Source organism: Lipophrys pholis (assembly GCF_963383615.2).
Source record: "Lipophrys pholis genome assembly, chromosome: 15".
In the NCBI taxonomy this organism is placed as follows: Eukaryota; Metazoa; Chordata; class Actinopteri; order Blenniiformes; family Blenniidae; genus Lipophrys; species Lipophrys pholis.
The window spans coordinates 8,781,506-8,807,718 of NC_137642.1; the positions used below are offsets into that span (position 1 = coordinate 8,781,506).

The following is a 26,213-nucleotide window of genomic DNA, read 5'->3' on the forward strand; positions in this document are numbered from 1 at the left end:
CAAACCCTTCACCCACTCTAGAAGCACCTACCTGAAGATATTGATGGCGATGCGGTCGTCAACAGGTTTTAGATCTCACGTTTTCCAGAATCACAGCGAGGGGAGGGGGAGGCCGGGCGAGGCGCTCGGCTTCATTGAAAACAAATGAAATATAGTTCTCTCGGCTAAGTCCCATGTGCTGTCAGTACACATCAAATCCACTCTGATTGGACACTAATCCTCCAGGCCCCATGCTTGCTTGTAGAACAGCCACCACGCAACTGCTGCCCAACTTGCTCTGAAATGTCCTTGATGGCTCCATGGAGTTCACTGTCACTGCCTCGCTCTGTCAGACCTGCTGTTTGTATGTTAAGACTGCAGGACACCAGGATTATGCGTGGTGATTGCAGAATGCATAATGAATAGCCCTCGCGATGAATGTCCTGCTTGCCCTCTCAAAGAGTGTCATTCCAGTTCTTTTGAATGACGGTTATCAATACTGCTGCCTGCTTTGTCCACAAAGAAGGCGGAATTAGCGAAATGCATTGCTTGTACGGAACATGTTTTCAGAGGTATGCAAAATTACTACATAAACTCTAACCATATAAATCTTACTGTCGGTAAAATACTGCACCGTCCCCCCTCTTTAACAAATCTCCTCTGATCTCCTTCACTTAAAGAGGCTCTATAATCTGGATTTGCTCCTTTGCATAGAAAAGTAAAACAGTGTCCCGTGTGTGCATTTGTGTGTATGCATGTCTGCATTTGTCTGTGGAGGGGGAGGGGCTCTTTTCTGTAGCAGCAGTTAAGCCAAAGCACCTCCAACCTTTGCTCTGCAAAAACATGACGCTTTGTTGACAAGCACCGGCAGCGGAAGCTCATTTCGATTCATTCAAACACAACAAAGTCAAGAATGAAAACGCTATTTGCGACAATAATAGTTCCCATAATTGCGTCTTGGCCATGAGGCACACATTTAGATGTGATTAATGAAACGTATTCGTGTTTTCAAATTAACTGAAGCACACTGAAGATAGAAACCTACTTTCAGGGCTTCCCACATGTCTCACTTCATGTCATAGGCGCTGAAACCCGATTCCTGCTGGGCTGCTGTTTATTAATGCATGAAAACACATGTAAGGTAAGGAAGTGTCCATTTCCATCCAAACCTAATCTCAGAGGTAACCATAGTGAGAAGCGGTAATACATATTTTACTCTGAAAGGCTGAAGTAACATCAGCGTTTTGATAAAAGTACCTGAATATCTCACAGAAGTGGAGAGCGTCAGTCCTTGGCACTAATATCTTGTTTAATCACGGTTGCATGATTAGAGGAGGAAGAGATCAGAGCGGGAGAAGAGTATTCTGCTGTTTCCACAAGAAGACAGGAAGAAAAAAAAAAAAGATGATGACAGTAGCTCCAAAACCAATTCGGCAGATGACTGAAAACTTTTTCAGCAGGAAGGTTGAGGGTATATTAGCCTGCTTGATGTAAGAGAGCAAATTAAAATGGTAAGAAGAGTAGGCACGCTGAGCCTTCATACAGATCTAAAACTGACTGGAGAAAGTTGAATTATTAAATCAAAGCTGGGAGATGGGGAGAAAGAGAAAAACCTTTTGAAGTCCGGTTTGATTTCATTTAGGAGTCCGGGTTTTGCTGTTGTAAAGTCAATCAAGTTTGGTAGTCGCTCGTGTGGGTGTCATTTATCACCTGGAGGCACGCTGGTGTGGAAAATTCACACAAGGGAAAGTCTTTTTTTACACAAACCAGGAATTCTTCTTCTTCGAAGGAATCAAACGTTATAGTTACTCCTCTTGATTTTAAATAATTGTGCGATTAAAAGTATTTTTAGAATGAACATTGAAAGGGTTTTTAGACTGAGATCAAGCAGAAAAGTAAGTATTATTGAAATATTACAATACTAACTTATTACCTTATATTGTGTATGTGCTATCTTGATTTCTATTCTTGTATGTCTTTCTTTTCATTACTTCTCAATCGTTGCAGGCTGTCCTTGTTCGCTGCACCACCTCCTAACATTTTGTCAATGTGGGAGTTTTTCCAAGATATTTTTCAAGATCAAGTATTGATAAGATATTTGGCTTCAGCCATATAGACTCTAATCTTTGTACAACTTCAGACCTCAGTGCATGTTTTAATTAGTTTAGCAGTGAAAAGATATTTACAGTTGAAAAGCTTTTCTAAGTCAAGAGTTTAAATACAGCAGCACTGGCTATAGTCAGTGTGACGCCATTAGGCGACAGAGTCATGTTTTGAGGTAAACGCACTGAGGTGAACGTCTCTGTGTGATCCGTTAAGAAGTGGTAATATCCCTCTCCTGGTTGAGGTAAGCAGGTTTGAAGGAATACCTCAAAGGCGGCGTTTACGTGTTTTCTTTGATCTCAAAGTTCTTGGTTATGGAATTCATTTTCACGGCCCTCTGACTTGTAAACTGATAAATAGTTTGAAAAGCGCCAAGAAAAAAAAAACAACCCTGATCTGTTTTAGTGAGATGTTTCGCTTTTTGTTCTCCTCGTGGCATCAAGGTGTGAGCCGCAGATCCTTTAATTCCTGTAAGTTGTGAGGTGGGGTCAACATGGATCATACGTGTTGGTGAACTTTGCCCCTCCCCACCCCCTCCATAGCCTTGTCACTGATTCACTGCTTTGGACCACTTGAGTGCAGACCGAGAAGATTTCACAAGGAACTGTCATTTTGGAGATACTACCGACAATTTTAACGATTCCAAAATGTAAATTTAATGAATAATACATCCCACTGACTAACAAGTGCCATGCAACAGAAACAACCAGTATTATGTGCTACATTGTTTACATAACATTACGAATATTTTAGAAATTTTTCTCCCTTAATATTGGATTTTTTTCCCCTCATAAGATTCGATCAACTGAAAACCACATGTATGCCACATAAACTGCTCGAGTGGTAGAAAATCAGGGAAATCTGATCCATCATTCACTTTCCGACTTTAACATCATACCTGCGAATGAATGCGTTCATACCGGCATCCACGGCCGTGCTAAAGTCAGCAGCCTACCGACTGGATTTTTCTCCACTTTCTGGCCCGATCCTCGGGAGACTCTCAGCACGACGGTGCAGAGTACACATCCCCGTAAAGTCAACTTCAAACAGTGAGACGGCGGGGGGGGGGGGGGGGGGGCAGAGGTGTGTACTCAGGGTTTGCAGATCTAATTCCTGACAGGAAAGTAAATCACAGAGTTCTGTTTGTCACAAACTAAACAATGTTTGACTTTCAAATTCTAATGTTACTACATTTGCCATACTTTCCAGACTGTGCACACAACGCCAGCTTCACTGTAACAAAAGGATTTAGGAATTAAGCTGGGGATTTCCGAACAAATATAATACCACCCCAGCAGAAGCTTATAAAGACCTGAGGCTGAATCAGACTTGACTGCGGGAAGAAAAATGCTAAATGACTAAAACATATAGAAACGGCAAATAACTTAACCTTGAGTAAAGATAAACACGCAGTTCAAGCTGATAGATTCAAGTAAACACTGCTCCGCTTTCGCCTTTCTGCGCTGCATTACTTTTTCTGCGACGGGGCAACACTCGTCGAAGTTATAGAGAAACGTGCATTAAGCGGGAAGCAACAAGACTGACAAGATTCACCGGTCAGATCTGTGCTAATCTGTCACACAATACCCGTGCCATTGTTTAACAAATACTCTACATTTCCCTGTCACTCAGACCTCGGAGCTCCTGCCACCCCATTAATATCGCAGCTAAGCTGGCAGCCAAACCAGATGTGGGTCAGTGTGTGTGTGTGTGTGTGTGTGGGTGTTTGTGTGTGTGTGTGCGTGTAGTGGGGGGAAAAAGACTGCACTGAACAAAAAGCCAAAAAAATCAATGAATACACTGTTTTTGCTTCAAACCTCAAACTGAAACACATGTCTGGTTTCCAACTTTAACTCTCCATAGGTTGTATGGAAGATGTATAAAATCCTAGTCATGAAAGCTTGATTCACTCTTGTCCCACGTTTCCCGGGCTGTGTGGCTTCCATCATATTGAGTATTTTGACATAATAAAATGCATTTTTATCGACAATCTATTGTGACACAATATGGTTTCAGGATCATTGCAAATCAATTGCACGGTGATTCCTTTTCCATTTCTAACATGTCTCTCCCTGTCCAAGCTTTCACTTTCACACTAAATACCTGTCAACGGATGTTATTCATCGCTTATGGGTCAGCCATTTAAAATTATACCTTTCATTTTGAGAATTTGATCAAAATCTACTCCTCTGTGTGAGGTGAGCAAGCATGAGCGTCAAGTGTAGAGATCACTGAGTGAGTGGGAGGTGACAGCTCTGCTTCACTTAAGATTTCAATGACATTTTTTGGATGTTTAATGTCTGGCCTGCCTGTCTGGTCTTCAGCAATAGGGGAGGGTGCGAGGACCGTCATCCTGAGCAAATTGCGTCATAACACCACCTTGAGATGAGGATAAAGAGGGACATTTTAAAGAAAAAAGTACATTTGTTAGTTGAGTGAACTCTTATAAAAGTGATTTGTGCACTTGCCACCTTGATTTTTATTTAGGGTTTATTTATTTAGTAGTTGTCTACGTGTTGATGCATCTTTTAGAAGAGGATCTAGATTTTGTTGATATTGGCTATTTACTGAAAAAGGAGCCGAGTCTCAAATCTCCACTCCCTCTCACGAGAATTATCTTCTGCGATAACCATCATTACCATTTATAGTTTTGAGAAGAGTACATCAATTCCTTGGACCAAGAATGTTCATCTATAATAGAAACATGATAATATGTTAAGATACACAATTGATTGACGATTCAAATTTGCACTTTTCCAGACTTTTACTGAATATAGTATTGAACCTCTAAAGTCGCAGGCTGTGAAATACATCCAATTATATCAAGATAAAAATATTCAAATCAGACGATCAGTGATTTTCACTAAAGATCAAAACAATCGCACGACTGTGCAATCTAACTTCCATCCATCCATGCGTCTATTTTTCTACACCCACTTTCTATGAGTTGGCGTGACGGAACATGTATTTGGAGTGTGGGAGTGAACTGTATACTTCAATTCTTCGACAGTTTGACCAAACTTCAACCCAATTCGATGAAATTAAATGAAATCAGCATGACATGTAGTCACCGACACACATTTGGCTCGCATGATCCCAGACCCCCAGCTCTGCTTTGAAACCCTTTTTTCTCTTCCTCTACTGGCCCCTCTTGCCACGCAGCAGAGACATCAGCGGACCGCGGCGGCGCTTCGTTAGCGTCCCCCCCTTTCATTTGTGCACGCAAAACCGCTGCTAAAGCTCCGGCCCTGGACTGGCGTGCATACATGAATAGAAATCACACGCTAACTCAAAGTGAACACCGCTCCACCGCCAGAGAAATAAAAACAACTGTCTCCTATGGTGTGACACGTCACGTAGCAAAGGCATGATTTGAATGTTAAACACACATTGACTTATGCATGAGCGTGGGGCAGGAGGCACTAACTGGAAATGAGATTACAATGCCGGTACGGCTGCAAAGAATAACGCTGTCAGATGAATTGCAATGCACACTTAACAGACATTATGTTCACGACTGCCTTGTATGTGATTCCAGCGGGATTATTTGTCTCTGAAGGCATCTCCATAGGGACTAAATGGACTGTAAAATGGAGGTTGAAGGGAATGAAGCTTGTACTTATCTAAATGACGATCATGTATTGGGTAAGTGTAACACTCTGAAGTGACATGCCCCCCCCCCCCCCCCCCACACACACACCCTCACTTTTCAAGCGGCAGAAGTGTAAAATTTTCTTTTATTTTTTTATGCCAGCCATTTGCAGAAATATCTCCACCCATGATCCATCTCATTTGGAGTGCATCCCCTCACCCCACCTCTTCAGACCGCTCTTCATCCAGGCTCCAGACCGGTTCGAAGTAGACGCGGGTCATTATGAAACCCAGCGTCGTAACTACAGGGGTGAGTTTACTTTCAAATTACATTTTTTTTCCGATAGCTCCTTTCCAATTTTCGACGAGTGACATGCCAGCTTAAACAAAGGCAGACAGCAGACAGGGGGGAAAAGGAACAAAAAGGAAAAAGTCACACTCTGATAATAATAGTAATAATAACAATATCGCACATGCCAGCTCTTTTTTCCCTTCCAAAAATAACACTTTCTCCTATTTTTCTATGTTCCTTTTTCTCTCCCCCCCCCCCCCCCCCCCTTCTGCAGCCCCATGGTTCTCCGTTCCCCTCCCTGCTCCACCACAAAGCCTATAAAGGGGTCATGAGTTTTGGTGAGCAGCCCAAAGGTGGGGGTAGGGGGGGGCAGACACATACACTCACAGCGATGACTTCATAGCAGAATTGGGTGCCAGAGTGTGGGAGGGTTGAAAGCAGAGCGGTATACACACAGTATGTACTAAAAAGCTCAGCACTCGACCCTTCAGCATGGAGATGACATCAGCAATAACCCCTCTCGTCTCTTCAAGTCCACCCTGTTTCGTTTGAATTGTGTCACTTAAAAAATAAAAAAAAAACTGTGTGACTATGAATGAATTCCACGGTGCTTAAGGTTGAGAAGACAACTTATTTACAATTGACCATTGAAACATTCCTCCCTGTTGCACACGATGCATTATCAGGCATTAACATATTTATTTAACTGCCAGCTGAAACACTTGGAATCGCCATGACAAATTCCACTACCCCACCTTGTGGTGTTTGCGTCCAAGCACAGATTCACAACTTGCAAATCAACATTCGGGGGAACATGCTGTCACCGCGACCTAGTTCACGTCACGCCGCCGCCACCGCCGCTCGCTTCCCTTCCCGTCTCTTGCCTGGATCAGTCAGTTAGCTCTGGCTAAATGGCAATGGCAACAACTTGCGCTGCCGCCCAAGCCAATGCATGCTGGGTACACAGATGGAACGGACAGAAGGAGATGCAGGAAGAGAGAGAGAGCCGAAGAAAGAGAGGAGGGGGAGAGTATGGGAACTGATGCTCACAGCAGATGTTTGCCACAGTCCCCGTATTGCAGTTACACTCTTATTGGCACTTTATCAAACACACAACAGAAGGAGCATTTGTAGCATATACATTAGAGAGGCTGATATCCAAACTAAATATTGCTGTTAGGCTTAATGGCAAAATAAGTGTATGCATTTGTTTAATCAATAAAAACTGAATTTACAAATAACAATTCAACTAAATCCGACTGTGCAGAAACAATTAGCCCCTTGGTGTCTTTTGCCTCTACGGAGAGCTATGGATTACACTATGGTGTCCCACGTGCCAAAACAATACAGTGAGGCCAATTCCCGCCAGCATATCAATGCAGAAAACTTCGTATTTAAAGCATGAAACCGTTTTCCCAGGACTGCTCTAGGTTCCAGAAACAGTCTTATTATGGCGCTCTTTGTTAAAGGCAAGTCTAATTTTGCCAACCCCCCACCCCCACCTCCCCTCCATCAGCCCCGGTCCCAGACTACAGCTTGGGAACCATTGAATTTGCTCATTAACCAACAGTCGATTAACCCAAATCCTAGCTGGCAATATTATATCTTTTTTTTTTATTAAATCTAATCTGTCACAGATTTATTGTTTGTGCTATAAACATGTCAGAGAAAACTTGGAAAAACTGTTGTTGGCATGTCTTCCTGAGAAATTCAACTGATTAACCCCCCCCCCCCCCCCAAAAAAAAATCGAATTAGTTTGCAGTAAATTTTGTGTTGGCCACCTCATCATCTGAGCTCTAAAACTTTATGAAGTAACACATTAACCTTTTGGGGGAAAAGAGCAGAGGTGCAATTTGGGAAAGGCAAAATGCCACACATCTAAAAAAGTGTCTGTTGTCTGGGCCGTCGTCTGCTGACAAATTTGATGACAAGACGTGGCGTGTCCCGGCTCTGGGAGGTTTACCAGCTCGGCTAAAACAATTTCCTGTGGAAAGCCCTGATTTGATTATTGATCGACTGTCAAAAGTGATTCATCAAGCAGAGGAGGCAAACCTTGTTTCCAACTTCTCAAGCGTCCGCCGCGTCTTCACGTTTGAATATCTCCAGAGCCGCCGCAGTGAACTCAAAACCGGCGATGGTGAATCACATCAGACGCGACAGCGAAACATTTGTCGTTCCAGTAAAAAGAAAAAAAAGAAAAAAAATCTACATTCCTGCACCGTGACTGCTTCTGATGGGAGAAAAACAGACACACTTGATCAGCCATTTCGAATTCGATTTAGGCCACAGGCGCGGCTCAGTTAGCCACTCATCACAATGAGTAAAGATGTAATCAATGCACTCCGCTGTGAAACAAGTATTGGATTGACACAGTTATCCTCAGAAGATAAATGGAGATTAGGGAAGCTGCTCTCACCGTCTCGCCGAGCGCAACCCACGGCGGCAGCGGCAATCACAATCGCTCCATAATGCTCTTGTTTTTGTCAATACACATGATATGAACTTTGATTTCTATTTCACGCCTCAGTCCCAGCACTCTGTTTATAGATAATAGTGGGTGGCTTTGACATTACGGAGCAGAGCAGCCCGTGCCTCTGGTTTTGAAATACCCTTTATATGGTTGAGTAGATTTAATGCTACCGTGAAAATGGCGTGATTCACCACCCTCTGATCTTTTAACTTCCACGATGTGAATCACCGTCTACTACACTTCTTTTTTTTCTTTTTTTTTTTAAGAGCAGCTGCGGTGACTAACTGCGTCAGAAGAAAAGAAAAAAAAAAAAAGAAAAAAATTCCCGCTTCATCTTTGGCAGAGTGACTTCATTGTTGACGGATTCGGACACTGAAGATGGCCGCGTGAGATCTGGAGGATATTGTTATTGAACAATTTTGCCTCCTTGGGTCGCACACTCTGTGCTATGCAAGAAGAAGAGAAGCAAAAAAAATAAAAAAAATAGAGTGAGAATGTGTTTCCAAGTGAGGGCGGCTGGTGGTTTGGAGAGGTTGGAGACGCCACATGTGGCTCTCATTCTGAGGGTGGAAACAGACAGAATCACTGCTTCGTTTAGGAATCTATTAAATTGTGTTTCTAAATCTCAGTGGGATTTTTTTTCCTGAGACATGAACAAAGACGGTTTTCGACTCCGCTTTACTGGGAGGTACTCTAATGTGTTTTTCTTTTTTCTTTTTAAAGAAATGGAGCTGTGCATACATAATCCCGACCCACAGAGCTAATTGTGAAAACTGCAAGTGACTGAATACTCATTGGAATCCTCGAACAAAGTCTCGCACAGCAGTGTGTTTTAATATGAAGCATGTCTCCATTTTCACTCTCTTTACCAAACAGGATTTGATATAAAGAATACCAAAGAGACAAGCTGTCTATGAGCAAGCAATTAAAACCATAAAGTCAAGAACAGGAGAGAAACTTCTATGATGACATGGAATATATAGGAATGATTTTAGTTTGGTTTTTTGCCTTTACTGCAGCAAAACAATACGATAAATACTAAAAGCATCTGCTGTTCATTTTTAGTAATACTTCTGTTTACAAAGTGGGGAAAAAAAAAAAAAGCCTGATGGGACTCATTTACAAGGCTCGTCGACCCAGCCGAGAAGATGTTGGAGCGTTTTTTGAATTGTTCAAGTGATACACTGAACTTCATATTGTTCTCGAGAACTTTTTGCATTACAGCCTAAAAACACTTAATTCTATTTTTTGAAAACCAGGAATTATGGTTGTGCATTCAAATGAATGACAATTAACCTCAGATTTTAATGACACTTTATACACAGGACCACAATATCCAAAGGTCACTACTAATTCTTTCTTATTCTTGAAATATTTGGAAATATCCAAGCTGTGAGAGTCATGTGACGTGTGTAAAACATGAGAAAGAATGGCATTATTATTCACATTATGATGAGTTAGGATTAGCTATTTTAATCGCGCAGACCCTTCAGATGTCGTGCCAACAACAGACGAGAAATGTTGATTAATGCTTGTAAGATGCATCACTCATGTACACAACAAAAAGACATCCTCACACTCGTCATTTCAGTCTATTTATCAACTAATTGATTACAAATGAAGAGGAGCTTCAAGGGTTCAGAATCAAAAACAGTGAATGAAAGATGATTAATTACAGAGGCTAAAGGAAGAGCCGGCAACTTCAACACAGCAATAAAAGAGACATCAATAAAAGAATAATCTTGCTCTGTACTTTGGACTCATAAAAACGTTGTGTAAACATTTAAAAAGTCAATGGTCTAAGTAAAAAAAAAAATCAAAAAATTAATGTGGAAAAAGAAAAAGGAGAATGCCTCCTCTCCATCTTAAATACACACACACACACACACACACACACACACACACACACACACACACACACACACACACACACACACACACACACACACACACACACACACACACACACACAAATCAATCCCACTCCCCACTATAATCAATGGCAGGGCTCAGAGGAGTGCTTCACTTTATTACAAACTCCCTACTTCATCTCTCCAACAATCTGGAAACATCGAACTCAAGTCTCATTCAGCCATCAACCTCCCAAACCCCTTATGACACACACACGCACACGCACACGCACACGCACACGCACACGCACGCACACGCATGCACACACACTTTTTTCTTCAGCTCGACAGCCTTCAAAGCCAAAAGTTTGGAGCCTTGTCTGGTCCCAAAGCTCTCTTTGACACACACAAACACACTTATGCAAACGATCCCACTGGCTCTTCGCTCACTGTGGAGCAGCAGGCTGGAAAGCTTAAACACTTGTGGAAACTTCATTTCCATATAAGAGTGGAGAGAATCACTTGCACGAACCCCACATTACACGTGAGCACAACAGAGAACCCCCCCCCCCACCACCACCACCACCACCACCCCCCCTTCCCCCTCCCGACGTCCTGCATCGCCTGTAATCGATTTCCAGTGGCACAGCCAGCGTCACATACATGAAAAGCAGAAAGAGAAGGACGAGTCAGACGTACCCTCACAGATCCTGTCCAGTCGCTGGCGTTTCACTTTATGTTTGTCCACCAGAGCCATCCTGTCACAGCTTCAAACACTCTCTCACCTCTGAGTTTTGCTTCCACCTCTCCTCCTTTAAGTCTCAAACGTTCCAGTCCTGAAGAAGTTAGTGAGCGGATGTTTTATACCTGAAATTGAAGAAAGCGGGAAAATTACCATTCGAAGAAAAAACAAAAGTTCCAGGTCAACAATCGTGCAGGAATTGTATTTTGAGCGAGTCAGATTTTTTTGTGGCGCTGTCCTATTCGAGGGGCCGCGCACACCAATGCGGTAATTGCATGTATCGTGCTGAGTTGTCTTGGAGCTAATTTACATTTGCAGACCTCTCGGGAGGCTACAATTAAAATAAATTGTATGCACCATGATTAACAATACCATACAACAGGGCATGGCACTAAATTATGCAAACCAGTACATCACATTTACCTTACAGGAAGTGTATGTTGTGCAAATTAAGGACAGGGGAGGGTATGTAAACTACATAAGGCACAACATTAGGAATTTGTGGAAACAAAAATGTGAAAGATGAGTTTCTTATTAATCTGGGTGAAGTTTCTTTTTTCTACTTCAAGAAATGGAATGTGTCTGATGGCAGTTGAGGAAAGTTGTTTATATCTGGTAACCTGACAAACAACAAAACACAAGCCGAGCATTAATCTTGCAGAGCCTCCACTCACCACTAGAGGGGGCTTCCTCTTAGAATGCAAAAATGTGTTTAATTAAACTAAGAAATGTCACTTCTGCAACCAGAGCTCCCTGGATTGAAAAGAACACAGCACAGGCACACAGACACACAGACACAGAGCGAGCGAGCGAGGCATTTTTACCAATCATTTATGTTCAGTGACGGATGATACTCTAAAGAGCAATCTTCTAATTGGCTCCTGCCAAAGCCTCGGGGACACGGCACAGTTTTACATTGAGGGGGCGGGGGTGGGTGGGTGGTGGTGGTGGCGGCGGGGGGGCAGACAAAGATAGACCCAGGATGGCACAGAAATGCACACACACAGACACAAAATGACAAGCAGGAATGAGGTCTTACACACACACTCTCACACACACACACACACACACACACACTGAGGGCAACGAGTCACACAAAGAAATGTGGGTCAGTTAGTCAGCAGACAGGAGGAGGTTGTATCAGCAGAATAAAGACATTAAAAGGGGGTTGGTGGGAGGAGGGAGAGGAAAGTACTAGAAAAAAACATAATCTAACAGGATGAGTACAGTGTGACATCGTCGTCCTCCTGCATGCCTGTCAGCACTTTTCCTCTCTTTCTTTGCAAATCGCCTCTGGGCCCAATCCTTCGAGTGCCACACTCACAGAACAGCCCTCACTTGACTATTTACTCGGTGATGCATTGATATTTAAGCTCCAAATGCAATTATGACTGTTGTGCTGAGGTGGGGCAGAGCGAGAGAGAGAGAGAGAGAGAGGAGAGAGAGAAGAGAGAGAAGAGAGAGAGAGAAGAGAGATGGCCAAACGACGACACTGAAAGATGAATTGATGTTGCATTTTAATTTGGCCAGCTGTTGGGGCAGGAGGTGGGAGGTGGCGCACTGCAGTGAAAAAGTGGATTTAAAGAAACGGCGCTGGTGGGTGCTAAATCTGTGTGCCTTTTTCCTTCCCAGTCAGATACGCTTCGGCTTCCCTCCTCCACAAGGTATGCCTTCCTGCCAGAGAGCTGAAGACCCACATGTGGGAGTCAGAGGAGAAGTAATTGAGCAAGAGGGAAAGCAGGAAACAGTCACTCAGAGGCGGGGGGAGTCACACCGGCTTGTCTATGAATAGACTAGAGGAGACATGCATGGGCATCTCTCAAGACTCTGTGCTGCGTGAGCCGCAGCTCGATAGGTCACAAGTGAATCTGGCCATTTATTCCAAACCTTGACTCTAATACAGACATCCCTTCGCTGACAGTTACCATCATCCGCTTCTCTGATGGTGGAGTAACGGGAGCCTTGAAAAGACAATATAATGCAACACCACCATGCGACGCGGCGCAATACAGTACATTTCTATATATACAATGGTATTGCATGTTGACTCGTTTCTCTGGGTGTAAATTGGATTCGTTGCACGGCAGTGGTTCAAAACCATTTTTTTTTTTTTTTTCCTCCTGGAGCCTCTAAGATAGCTTCTACAAAAGGCTGCGGACGACCCTCTTTGATCAATGATTGGTTAAGACATTACGACGAAGCCAAACTCTGGTGGACGTACCCACACACTCGAAAATACAAAAGCAGAAGCCTTCAACAGAAAAAATAAATAAATAAAAAATTGGGTTTCTAAGCGCTGTTCTAGATTAGGGACTTTACAACTTATCACAAATGCATCATTGATGTATCATACAAAATACAGCAAAGTCAACAAACTGCTGGGGCAAACTGCAGACATCACCTTTGACAGTTCTCAATCAAAGTAAAGGCAGGATCAAAATCCCTGTCATCGCAAAATCACATCAATATTGCAATACTCAGTGCATGAATATAACATGTTTCTTCTACTATCCTGCAGCGGTATTCTAGATTCCAGATTATGGGTTTCTTCAAATACGTGTAGATCTAATTTTGTGACCGTCTCAGAGCAGGCAAAGCCTCAGTGGCCTGTTCTATGGGCCACTAAGGGGATCCTGCACTCTGTCGTACAGCAGAAGAATATCTCATTATCTCATGCTGAAGCAAGGCTTTTGTGTACTTTTTAACGTACCACACCAGTGTTGACCCTTGTGTGCCTCAGTACTTTGAGAAGAAGCTGTTAAATATGATACATTGATCAAGATTACACTAAAAAGTGACATTAATTTGTCATATACACTTTCTGTCTATGACTTCATCCGTCCAGCTTCTATTCATCACAACTCGAGAATCATCAATTAGCAACAAATGCATGTTTCGGGACCCTCCACCCAAAAAGACGCCCCAAGACACAGACTTGAACCAGGTCACTTTGTCAGGGTGAGACTACAGTGCTAACCACTTCATTTTTTTTTTTTATTGAATATGCAGATAACGTGTAATGAGTGAACTAGTGTTTAAATAGATATGGAGCATAGAGACTTTCAACTATTGGCTGTCGCTGGCTGAAAGGACAATAAAATGTCCTTTCACTGTAAAAGAGCTTGATGATATGATGATGTTATTGATGCTACAGTTAAGATATTGACCTTATTACAGCAATGAAACGTCAACCACCTCCATTTAATTTAAATTCAAATCATCGAGCTTTGATTCCCATCAAAGCATTTCAAATAATGTATCACAGTTTCTGATAAGAAGAAGGACAATTAAGTACTTTTTTGAGATCCTACTCATGTGTGACAAAGAGTAGAGCAGATCCCTAAAATACCCTAAAAATACCCACTATCTCTAAATCAGGATTTCAAACGAGATAGGTCATATATATGCGTCAGAATGGAAAAAGATTTGCAATTTTAGAAAAAAAAGCCAGCTCAGCAGGGTTTTTTTTTTTTTTTTCCAAAAAATAATTTAAAGCTGTAGTACACATGACCTCATTTCCATATATCAATTCCAGAAATATGTAAGAAGGCAATCCACACGAAAGAAGGGGAAAAAAAAGAAGAAAGAAGACGACTCCACTAAGCGGGTTGAAATGTCAACAACTTTGAGCAGAGATCTCAGTCAGAGGAGTGCCAGAGAGGAAGTACAGTTATCGTGCGGCCCTCAGCACCGTCACCGCTGGATCCGTACTTGACTAAGTGCTGTTATGTAACTTAACAATAAGGGGATTGACCTGAAAGAAAATACGTGCTCAGAGCTGGAGGAGAGGAAGAGGAAGCTCTACACGCGGTCGATGCGTAAGCATGCAAACGGCAGAAATACACAACTCCTGGGACTGTCTGGTACACACACACACACGCACACACACACACACACACACACACGTGCAGGGTTAGTTGTGGTTGGGTAGTCATGTTTCACAGGTTCCCTGACAAGTCTGCAAATGTTACCGAGCTACATCGAGACCGAAGTTACCGCTGCTCGATCTGACGAGTGATGCAAACCTCACAATATTCTTGGTAATCCCTTTTTTTTTTTTTTTGTCCATCACAGAACAGGATTTTGACTTAGCAGGCTGTGAAAAAAAATGCATTATAACACATGAAATTCAGACTTTTTTGAGCTTCCATATGGTTTTTGACATTTGGTACACTCCAGTGAATGTAACGTCTATGTTGAATGTGATTATAACTCCCATTTGGTTACATTTCATGCAATATGAGACTCCCCGCGGTTACTGCAACATGCAGCGTACCACAATGGCCTATATTTTGTATTTATTGATAAACCCGCACTGTGCAGCGCGAGTAACACACGTTATGTTCCAGAAAAGTACTTTGGATCTGTATGTTTAGCAGATTTTCAATGTCCCCTTTAAAAATAAATGATCTTATATGTGTGAATCCCTGAGGGTGAGCTTGTACCTTATAGACTAAGCAGAAACCTCATTTAAAAACATTTAAAGCCTTGAAAAGATTATTCAATAAATAGGTTAATGCCTTTTTACAGTATATGTTAAAAAAATGAGGAGAAATGCAGGTTTGCACCTTCTAAAAGCTGAGATTGACAAGACGTACACAACCAAAACGACCATCAAAAATCATGAACAAAGATCAAATCTGAGACTTTGATTAACGGATGTCCATTAATTTTCTGTCCAGCTGATTAAAAAAAAAAAAAATCCACATTCATTACCATTATCAGTACAATAAGGCTTAATGAAGTCTTTTAAACCTTCACGAAAGTCAAACAGTTTACACTCGACGCGCGCTCGGGCCGCTGAAGTGTGAAGCCCGCCGCGTAAAGCTTTCACTTAGTTGTTCATTTTGCCAAATAAATTTCACTGCCACTAACGGGATGAACCTCAAGGAGAGCTCTCTTCGCGTACTTTAACGGGCACAGAGTCGAGGGTTGTTCAGAGTTGAGAGCTTTTTAACAGCTGTGAAATGTGGCAGATGTGGTGTACGTTTGTGGTGGGCAGCTTTTTACACAAACAGGAGTTAAAAAAAAAAAAACCTTTATCGAGATGCTGCACAACAACTCCCAAGCTCCTTTCCAGGAGTTACGTTGCATTGTTGCAGCTCTTGCGTCACTCCGAGCGTTTCTTTTTTTTATTTATTTCACAATGCGCTTCTCCAGCGTCAAGAAAATTTCACGAGCAGAAAGAGTTACTGTAACAAAACTTTCTTTATGCTGCAGCCTTCTCAAGCTGCGCTCATTCTTTACGAGCCTTTTGCGAGGGAAAGTGCATAAAAAGGCGACTTCAGAGAGTTTGTTTAGAGTTTTTGAAAACGCACCAGAAACATTGTGGGAAGGAGGAAAAAAAAAAAAGTCATAGTTTTTTTTTTTTAAAGATCTCCCAGAGGCGCTCCAGATTAAGAAACCTGTGGGTTTGGCTCAAGGTGAAAAGGCAAAGGATGAAGTACGAATAAAGTCCAGTTCCATCACTGCATGTGTTCACTTGAAATATCTGCTGAGGTCTTTCACTCTTGCTCCTTTCTTTCCAGAGATCATGTGCCGAGCTGCCAGACCCTGACCTCGGTGAACTAGTTTAACTACGTGAACTTGACAACAAGCAGCCCAGCCACAAAAAAAAGAAAAAAAAAAGAAAAAGTTAACAGAGCTGCAAAGAGTCTGAAAGAACAGACTCACACAAGCGGCAGTGAAACCTGGTGATCTTTAGAGAAATGCTTTAAGCTTGATTTTTTTTTTCACTTGACTGTAACACAAAACTCTATTTGCTTTTATTCAATTTTTTTTGTTACTTCACAATTTTGAAATATATCTATTTGTCACCTGCAGGACAGAAGTTTGACATTTAGAATATTATTACATTTCTATCATGAATTAATGCCACACACATGCCTAATACTGTGTTTAATACGTCCATCTTCATAAGACAACAATCAAATAGGACAGAGGACCCTGAATAATTTATAGATCTAAAGTGCACAAACTAACGCTAAGTAGTACAAGAGCACTGCATCTAATTTTTCATCATAGGTGTCTTGTTTGGCATAACATCAGATAAATCAATCAGAGAGCCCTCTTTTATCAATCGCCTCAGGAGATTTACTTTCGTTGCACCGCTCAAATGATTAGCAGAAAGAAAAAAATATATGAAAATCCCCTCCAGTATGAAATAAGCGAAATACAGACCCTGTTTGCACATCGTTTCAAGTGAAAAGGCTTTGTTTTTTACGATTTTGTTTCAGAAACGTTTTGCGTCTGCCTATGTCTGTTTACGATGTCCGCTAAAAACGGCAGTAAGGCTGAAAACGATGGAGTTGTAATGTAGGGCCACGGGTTGGCGCCGTTGGTTGTTTTTGTTATGAAACCACAAACACACACATACACCCACCATGCGTGCAGAAAAACAATAGGCAAAAAAATGCAGAGTATACAGACATTTGTAAAGACGGTCGATGAAGCTGTAAAACCACCAAGTCCCAGGAGAATACGGACTGAGGGTCATGGCACTCTGGGGGCCGCCATTGTTGTTATTGTCCTTATCTACTCGCGCATCTGCAGAAGAAGTTGCATTCCCCCCCGTTTCCACAGAGGAGGAGCATTTTGAAAAAAGTTGCACCTTGGAAAAAGTTGCGTTTTCAGTGACTCCGAGCACCGTCGGGACGTCAGGCTCCAGTTAGACTAATAAACTGTGAGTACCAGACAGTTTCGCTTCGGAGGGGAACGCAGAGCTCGTGCTGTTGTCTACTGAATGAAATCACTCCTCAAACTCTCCAAATACTTTTTGTCTCCAAAGTCTACACAGATTGTGAGCCACCTGGGGATGCTCCTCGTCACTAATTTCTCTGTTGAATTTTCCAAAAACTTGCATTAAGACGGGTTGAAACAATCAAAAGGTTCAATTGCACTGACTTCCAGCTTTCCGTTTCTTTCAAAGATACTTGCACCTCATACTGAAGTGTGTTTAATACAAAGTGTCCCAACAAACCAGCCTTCTAGGTACTGATAGGTGAGTGCTTTTACATAACCAAGGAAGTGGTGATTTCAGTTTTTAGGCAAAGATAAATGGTGCGTTTTGAGAAAACACACACAAGTGGTATTCATTCTATCCAAAGAGCAGATAAGCGCATTCTGTCATCTCCTACCAACCAGAGAAAATGTGGTTTATACTCCAAGACTAGTAAAGAGCCTTCTCCGCATACTAGCCCCCTTTAAATCTCATTAATGCAGCGTGTGCCAGTGGACGGGGATACCCTACAGTCAACATTTTGAGGAAGAATTGTGAAGCAGCTACCTAAAGTGACTGCTTAAGAGTCTATGATTTATGCCCCCTGAAAGTGCAAGGTAGCAGAAAGAGAAGAAGCAGGGAGGGGAGGGTGGTTGAGGTTTCTCTCCTCTCATTAATCGGATAGTTGGGGCTCTGAGGGGCACGTAAAGCTGTCACTCAGGCGGCTGATTTACACCTTCCTCCTCCCTGCCGACCCCCTTCTTCCTCTCTGTCTAAATACGCCAGTTACTGACAATTACAGCCCTCCTCTTTCTACCTTTCCATCATCATCCCAATACCCCAAAGTCTGTCAGTCTATCCGGGCCCCAGCGTGTTTCCTTTTTTACCTCCTTCTGCATGTTCTGTCAGCCTCTGGCAGACAGCGTCCTTTTCATTCCCCATTTCTCCTTTACATTGCCTCTTTTCACTGAACCATTTTCTCATCTTCCCTCTCTCTCCCCCTTCTTCCTCTCACCCCCCCCCCCCCCCCCCCCCCCCCCCCACACACACACACACACACACACACACACACATCTTTTCCTCCTCTCAGCTCTAAATGAAATGAGACTGCAGCACTACTAACTGCTGACTTGGGCTAATGCACAATTTTGTAATAATGCCTATTCGTTTAAGTCACCCAGGAAACGCATAATGGTGACATTATTGTGCACGGTAGCCTGTTAGCCAAACCAATTCGAGCTCTCGGCTTGGCCCGCATTCTTCCTCTCTGCAGCTCCTCATATCTAATGAACTAAAAGAAAGTCTGGAATAAAATCTCCACGGTCGTAATTGGCATAATCTGTTCTTCTTTTTTTTTTGAACGGCACGTGTCCAATGATGGAATTAAAAATAAAAAGCATTGCAAACAAAGTCTGTAAATATGATACTCGTGCATTTTTGTCATTTACTTGACAGGCTTGGATAGTAAAACTAAATTTGCTGGTATTAACCGACAGAGCTCACATGCATGTTAAAGCGCGCATACACAAAAGCAATCCCACCAAAACCGTCGGGTACTTAAAGCCGGCAGGCAAAAAGGCTCTGTCCAGGAGGCTTTCATTGTGGTAATAAATCTGTCCGTTCCACTTTACGGTTGACATTCAGCATGACGACGTTGACCTCAGACCTGTCCTGTGAGGGACGTCGCTGGGAGCTGGACGACAGATCAAACGCTGTGCGAGATTCGGACCCGCTTCTCGTCAAGGTCACCCTGGGACCGACGCTTGAGATGAAACTCCCTGGTGGTGAATTTTAAATAACCCGAAGGGCAGTTTGTCATCAAAAGGAGATTCTATCAATGTATAGACATATCAAATTAAAGTTATTTGAATAATCGTTGTCGTGGAATTTGGTGGTCAGATTTAGCCATTATCGTTATTTTTCTCTGTTCTGTGAACCCTTGGGCCCCTTTAACACAATGACATTTTCAAAAAGTTGCGTTTTCAGCGGGTCAGAGCACCGGTGTCATGTAGACGGATAACCAAATTGCAACGAAAGTTTTAACTTTTCATGTGGAAACTGGGCCTTAAGCTATAGCCTGATGTAATATCATCAGGCATATCTATAGAAAGATGTAATATCTATAGAAAGATGTAAAAACTGAGAGATTACCTCTGAAATTCCTCTAATTTTCTATCAAATTTTGACACAACTTTTGAAATTTTACAGACAATTTTAATGATAACATTGCAGCGTCATCAATATTAACCACACTGGGTCCAAAAACTGTTTATTTCTCCACTCAAACTGAGATCAGAAACAGAACAAGTAGTTTAAACCTTGTCAGGAAACTATACTTGGTAACGTTAACATTTCTTATTATTTCTTCCAGACTAACAATAGAATGATGACAGTGACATATTACTCAATTAAATTATCTTATTGAAAGTTGTTTAAAGAACAAGCCTTAAGCACATGGCTCGGTGGGTATATGTTGTGTACTTTTGTAATAAGTATACCATTAAATGAACCACTAATAGTGGATTTTAGGGTGGGTGTTTCACTAATGTTTAATAGACTAAATGTCCGCACACACAAGCAATAGAAAAACCCAACAACAAAAAAAGCTCATTAAATCTGCCTTGTGGCTACGATCTGTTCAGAAAGTGATCCTATATGTGATTTATATAAAGAACACATACTGTATATTTATGGTAATCTTTGGTAACCGTGGTTACGTGTGCGTAAGTGAGAGCTGGGTTTTCCCCCTGATCAATCAGATCTGAACAAAAAGGAGTGTGCTGAGCTTGTTTTACACTTCTTATGATGGCAGTGAATGTAAACACACACACACGCACGCATGCACACACGCCACACACACACACACACACCATGTATCAATTATGAAATATGGCTGAGCTGCAGTCTTGACTAATAGTTGTCATAATGAATTTCATGTTCCTATTGTTAGAGAAGAGAACAAAAACCTTGCCAAGCCATCCATGTTAATCAGAAAAGAAAGTCTCCAGAAAAGATGGCGGAACCACCACACACATTGCACACGATGCACTTCTCTCACACATACCGTATGTACACACATGTACGGTAGCTGGAGCTCATGTATATACTGACTTTTGCCGACAGATTAAAGAACATCGATACACGCCGCGTGAAGCTCAGATCAGAAGCCTTCACTGTCTCACCTTGTCTTTCTCAGCTCTTTAGCACTTTTCTGTTTCAAAGCCCGAAGCTCATTAAAAACAAAGCCAGTGCAGAAATAGATCATCATTTAGGACAAGTCTAACCAATGTAGCTCCATTTAATAAAATAAATAAATCAAACAAACCCTATGCTTTGCTGAGATCTTCCACCTCTCCTGAGTGAACCCACTTCGCTGCCGCATGATAGAAACTCAGAAGAAAGGGCTAAAATGAGCGACAGAAGCAAAAGTGCAATTCTTCTGTAGGGCTATAGAATAATTATGCATCAGGGAGACGGCCCTTTAAATCCTTGCTTCCACAAAAAAAAAAAAATAATGAAAAAATTTTAAAGCCTGTTGGAACATAGCCAGCGTCTTTAAAGCTCGTTTAACCAAAGGCTGATTGAAGAATGAAGATGCCAAAGTCCCATTTCAGAAGTAAAGTTAGGATTGTCAGACACCCAGCATGACTAACGAGGAGAGACTCTTAAAAACAACTGCTTCTGGGTCTGAACGGCAAAAAAAGAAAAAGAAAAAAAGAGGGTCGGTAAAGGATGACATATACAGATATCTTCTGTTCCATCAGACCACAGTTTTACTGGGGAAATCGAGTCCTGAACGTAAGACATATTTGTAATGTCTCGCTTCAAAAACGGAGTAGTTTTCAGTCTAATTATACACACTCGCACATTTTTTGCGTGTTGAGGTTGGCCGGATCACTTTTAACTGTTGAACTTGATGATCTGTCTTTTTCTACCAATTAAGTACTGAGCACCTGATGCATATGCAACAACTGCAAAAGCAATTAAACTGCAAATTAACTGTAGAGATGAGTTCACGATGTGAGTGCAAATGATCACATTTGGAGTGAGCTTTGATTTACCATTTCTCATTTCTCGGGGAAGTGAGCCATAATACAGAAATGTAATCCTCATTACAGAGGCTTTCGTGAACCCCGTTATTCATATTAAGCACTTCTAATTCATCAAGCTCTTGTAAAATCATATCTGACCTTTGCCGTGTAAACACATTTCACCCCCCCCAAAAAAAATTAGTTTTGCACAGCAGAATAGATTTAAAACTGGATTCATTCACTAATTGCGAGATCGAGGGACAACTGTCATTTCTGCAATTAAATGAAGTGGCGTTTGAATTCTTTTTAGTTTCATAATGAAGATCGGCTAAAACAAAACAACGGCGTGACATTAATGCATGCATCCGTCCCCACTGATTGATCCAGTTCGGTGCCGCTGACTAAAACTTTTCAGGAAAAGAAAAATCTATTTCCAATCTGTCCATAGTGGATTTGCATTGTTTCAAGAACAAAATAAAACACCGAGACCTAGAGCAGATCCATCGATTGTGGCGAGATGCAGCAGTGGAAGCTGGGGCCACCTTTTGTGCAGGCAAAACTAAATTAGCATTGAATTTATTCCGCGAGGGAGAATTCATGGAAACATACATGCTAAAGTTTGCAGAAATTGTGCAGCTTTGGAAGCAAAAGGCTTTTTAGCAACAAAGAGATTCACTGTGGGAAGGAGGAATTCAGATTTCTGGTTGATCTTAGCAAGATTACCAAGTGCATTAAATGTGCATGCATTTTTTCCTCAAGATTTATTACAATAACTTTGACAAACCTGATGTCAGAAATGTAGTTTAACTCTCATGTTTATTGTTTGTTACTGTGAAGTGCCTTGAAATACTTTGCTGCTGAAATGAAATGAAACAAATGAAGTTGCCTTGTCTTACTATGACGCTTGCTCGCGGCCCTCTAAAGACCCAATGTTTGTTTATTCTGTTTTATTGTGGATCTCCTGCTTGATTCCTCTTCGTTCCTGATGAAGATAAGATTTTCTGCAGTAAACCGATGGCATCACTAGTTTCTGTTCTTGTAACAGGAAGTTAAGTTTCAACTTATCAGATTGCCACTGACCCCCGACCTGCAGTCCCAGGGCACCACTCTTCTTCTGGTGCTTTAGATTAGACCTGCTAGGCCCCGCTTACATGACCACGTTCCAAGTGAAAACGCATTGTCTTTGCATTTTCATTTCAGAAAAGTTTCAAAATAAGACAGCAGCGTTTGGAAAATGATGTACCGTTTGCACAGAAACGACAGAAAAGCCGAAAGCCGTCATTTGAGAAGAGCATGCTTTAACCATTGAAGCATCATTAATCTGTCTTTTTTCATTGTTTTAGCTCACTCAGTATCGACTGATTGTAAGAAAATAAACATCCTCATCACACCATGATCTGGATGGTGTAGTTACCACTTTATTAGAGAAGTGCTGCTGAATTGTAGAGTGACGAGCGCACGCAGCATTCATTCATTGCATAGGCAGACCTATTTACTATGGCTGTGGAGTGCATGTGCAGTGTTTTCGAAAAGTTGCATTTTCGCCCGTTATCACAAAGTTGGAGCCTTTTTGAAAAGTTCCCCCCCGGAAGCACTTTTCAAAAAGTTGCGTTTTCAGTGACTCTGACCACCGACCCCCAAAACACAACAAAAGTTTTTTGTTTTTGAAAACATTGCCGTGTAAATGGGGCCTTAAATATGGGCGGCTCACACAAGCTCATCAAGATAAGCTCATTTATTTGTAGGTTATTGTCGGCATAAAAGCATAAAACAAAGCTATTGCTGTTTATACACAGAACAAGGTGAGGATGTCAAATTTCACAATTTCTAGGTCACAATCCACAGGCCAAGTGACGACACAAATAAAGTGATAACTGATATTCAGACATTCCGGAGAACTGTATAAAACCACCTTAAAACGCAGTAGAAAGCCAAGACGTTGCAGATTAGCCAGGTGAGAAAAAGAACAGGCTATTGACATGTACATAAATAATCCTATGCAATGAAAAGCCGCCACCAGACATCCAACTGAGTCTTCAGTACGTCAATTAATGTTAGAGGAGCACATACCATGCATGTTGGTCTGAATCTTTATTTCTTCCAAAGTTTAAAATATAGAATTTACCACCAAAAAAACGATTGAATTTATATATTTATAAAGAGAAAGAAACATGACAAAAATATGGCATGGTGTGATTCTATTTTTTCTTCAGCGTTGATTTGAAGGGATTATTTTAAGATAAGACGAATCTCCAAAAACACAATTCTGGACACTTTTATTTTTCCTTTATCCGAATTGATCACACTCAATAGAAATTGAAAAAAACTCAAACATTAAATCTGTATTTATTATTAATCTTTGAGAACTCTTGGTGGCATTTCAAATACTAACATTGAAAACATGTTGTTTTTTTTTAAAGGGGAATCTTGTGTCAATAATTCAATAAAACACAGTGTAAAATAAATCAAATCATAAGTTATGATTTTATGGCATAATTTCCAGTCTGGTTTGGAAAATCTAGGTTCAATATCCTCAGCTTAAACAGCCTGCAGGCATTGTGAGTGTGATGAGTTCTGTTCACCAGGTAGGACATTTTCTCTCTCGCACACACACACGTAGACAGAAACACATGCACATTTACAATGATCAAAATGAAACCTTTTAGCTTACTAAGCAGCCAGCCGCATACTTTAGTGTCTTATCAAGGTCCAGGGGCTTTAATGGTGTGAACCATCTGGGCTGCTGGGAGAAGCCACTCTGCTCTGATTACAAAGGGCCTTCGAACCAGGTACAGTCGTAACATTGTCCGACGCTAAAAGCATCGAGTTACATTTTTCAAGACAAAAAAAAAAAAACTACACACACGACAACCAAACTCCAAATGAGTGAAGTACGTGGGGTGTAAATGGGGTTAAGGAAAGGCCGAGCTCGCCCCAAAGGCCAGCTCGCCGTGAGCTAAACGCCACTGACCTAGATTAATACCAACCACAGCAGCACCAGGACTATTAAACACACCCTGGTTTCCTGTATCCTGCCTTTCTGTCTGTGTGTGAAATGATTCCATCTGTCAGTCTCAGCTGGACTGTGAGAACGCCGCCGAACGCCGCAGCCCACACTCACACACACACACACACACACACACACACACACACACACACACACACACACACACACACACACACACACACACACACACACACACACACACACACACACACACACACACACTCACACACACGCACGCGTAGACACACGTATGCAGACGGACGCCCAAAAACACAGACGTGTCGGCTGGGAACTGAGGCCAAGGTGGGTGTCTGACTGCATCTTGCCTCCAACGAGGAGGAGGAGGAGGAGGAGGAGGAGGAGGAGGGGGGGGGGGGGTGCGTTGAGAAATTCTGCCCAGCATGAGAGGCTTGAACATGGGGAGAGAAACACACAGAGGAAGCGACCGTACTGACGATGCAGTGTCCATTTGCGAAGCTTTGTCATTCCTGCTATGACCAACGAACTGCACCGAACATTTTGTGTCCGCATCAACCTGAAAAGACCTCTTTTCAATGACGGCGGGGTTTTGTCTCTCCATTCATCTCCCCTCTGATGAAGCACCACGCTTGTGGTGGTCTCTTTTCAAGCCCCCTTGTTGGAATAATAGCTTGCTGATAATAAGGCCAATTTATCACCGCATCCATGTGTACTATTTTCCGCCTGAGTCTTTGTGCAAGTATGCCAGTGTTTGCATGCTTTTTATGTATATGCACGAGCGTATCAGTCAGGTTCATTACACTGGCATGTTTCCCCTTCCAAGGACAGCAGCTGGTATTCAATAGATACCAAAGAGAAGAAACACAGACAGCCAGCGAAGGAGAGCCAGAACACCCCTCAGCCACCTGTGAGCAAGAGCAAAAAGAGATGAAACTGAAGAAAAACAAACCCAGATAAGACAAGGGCACAGACGGATTAGGAGGAATGACTGATATTCAGAGGAAAATAAGGGAAAGAGAGCTTAGCAGCAGAGGGAAAGAAAAAAAAAACTGAAAGAAGAGAAAGGTCAAGGATGAGGTTTAGCCAAGGGAGGAAAGACACGGACAAGTGGGTGAAAAGTGGAACAAAATACTATTTGAAAGATTTCTATCGTTGAAACTTTCCCCGGGGAACAAAAGAGCCGAAGACATACAGCTTTCATTCAGGTTTTTACCATCGTTTTCAGTTCGCTGTGTGCCGTCAAAGAAAAAGACTCATGTGGGGAAAGAAGAGTAAAAACATGCTGTAAATAAATTCAAACGCTTCAACATTAAAAGTCGCAAGAGTTCTGGGCTTCAAAAACATGTTTTTTTAAGTCAACTAGTCGCTCTAAATTGCCAGTATGTGTGAAGGGGAGTGTGTGTGTGTGTGACAATGTAGGAATCATGTGACATTATAACTACCTGGGTAA

The 26,213-nt window shown here is 42.0% G+C and overlaps 1 protein-coding gene across 5 annotated transcripts in view; it reads right to left on the bottom strand.

Annotated features, from left to right (window-relative positions):
- ctbp2a (C-terminal binding protein 2a) overlaps positions 1 to 26,213 on the bottom strand; it is a 76,559-nt gene that overhangs the window by 40,866 nt on the left and 9,480 nt on the right. The window contains exon 2 of one of the 5 annotated variants that reach the window (XM_080481986.1): positions 11,072 to 11,153. Coding sequence is in view for 2 of the 5 variants with exons in the window: in XM_080481984.1 (XP_080338110.1) it covers positions 10,986 to 11,043 (58 nt within the window). In the remaining 3 variants the exon portion in view is untranslated. Of the gene's footprint in view, positions 1 to 31; positions 263 to 10,985; positions 11,154 to 26,213 lie in introns of those variants that run through there. The other 4 variants (XM_080481984.1, XM_080481979.1, XM_080481982.1 and 1 more) reach the window with 4 other exon arrangements.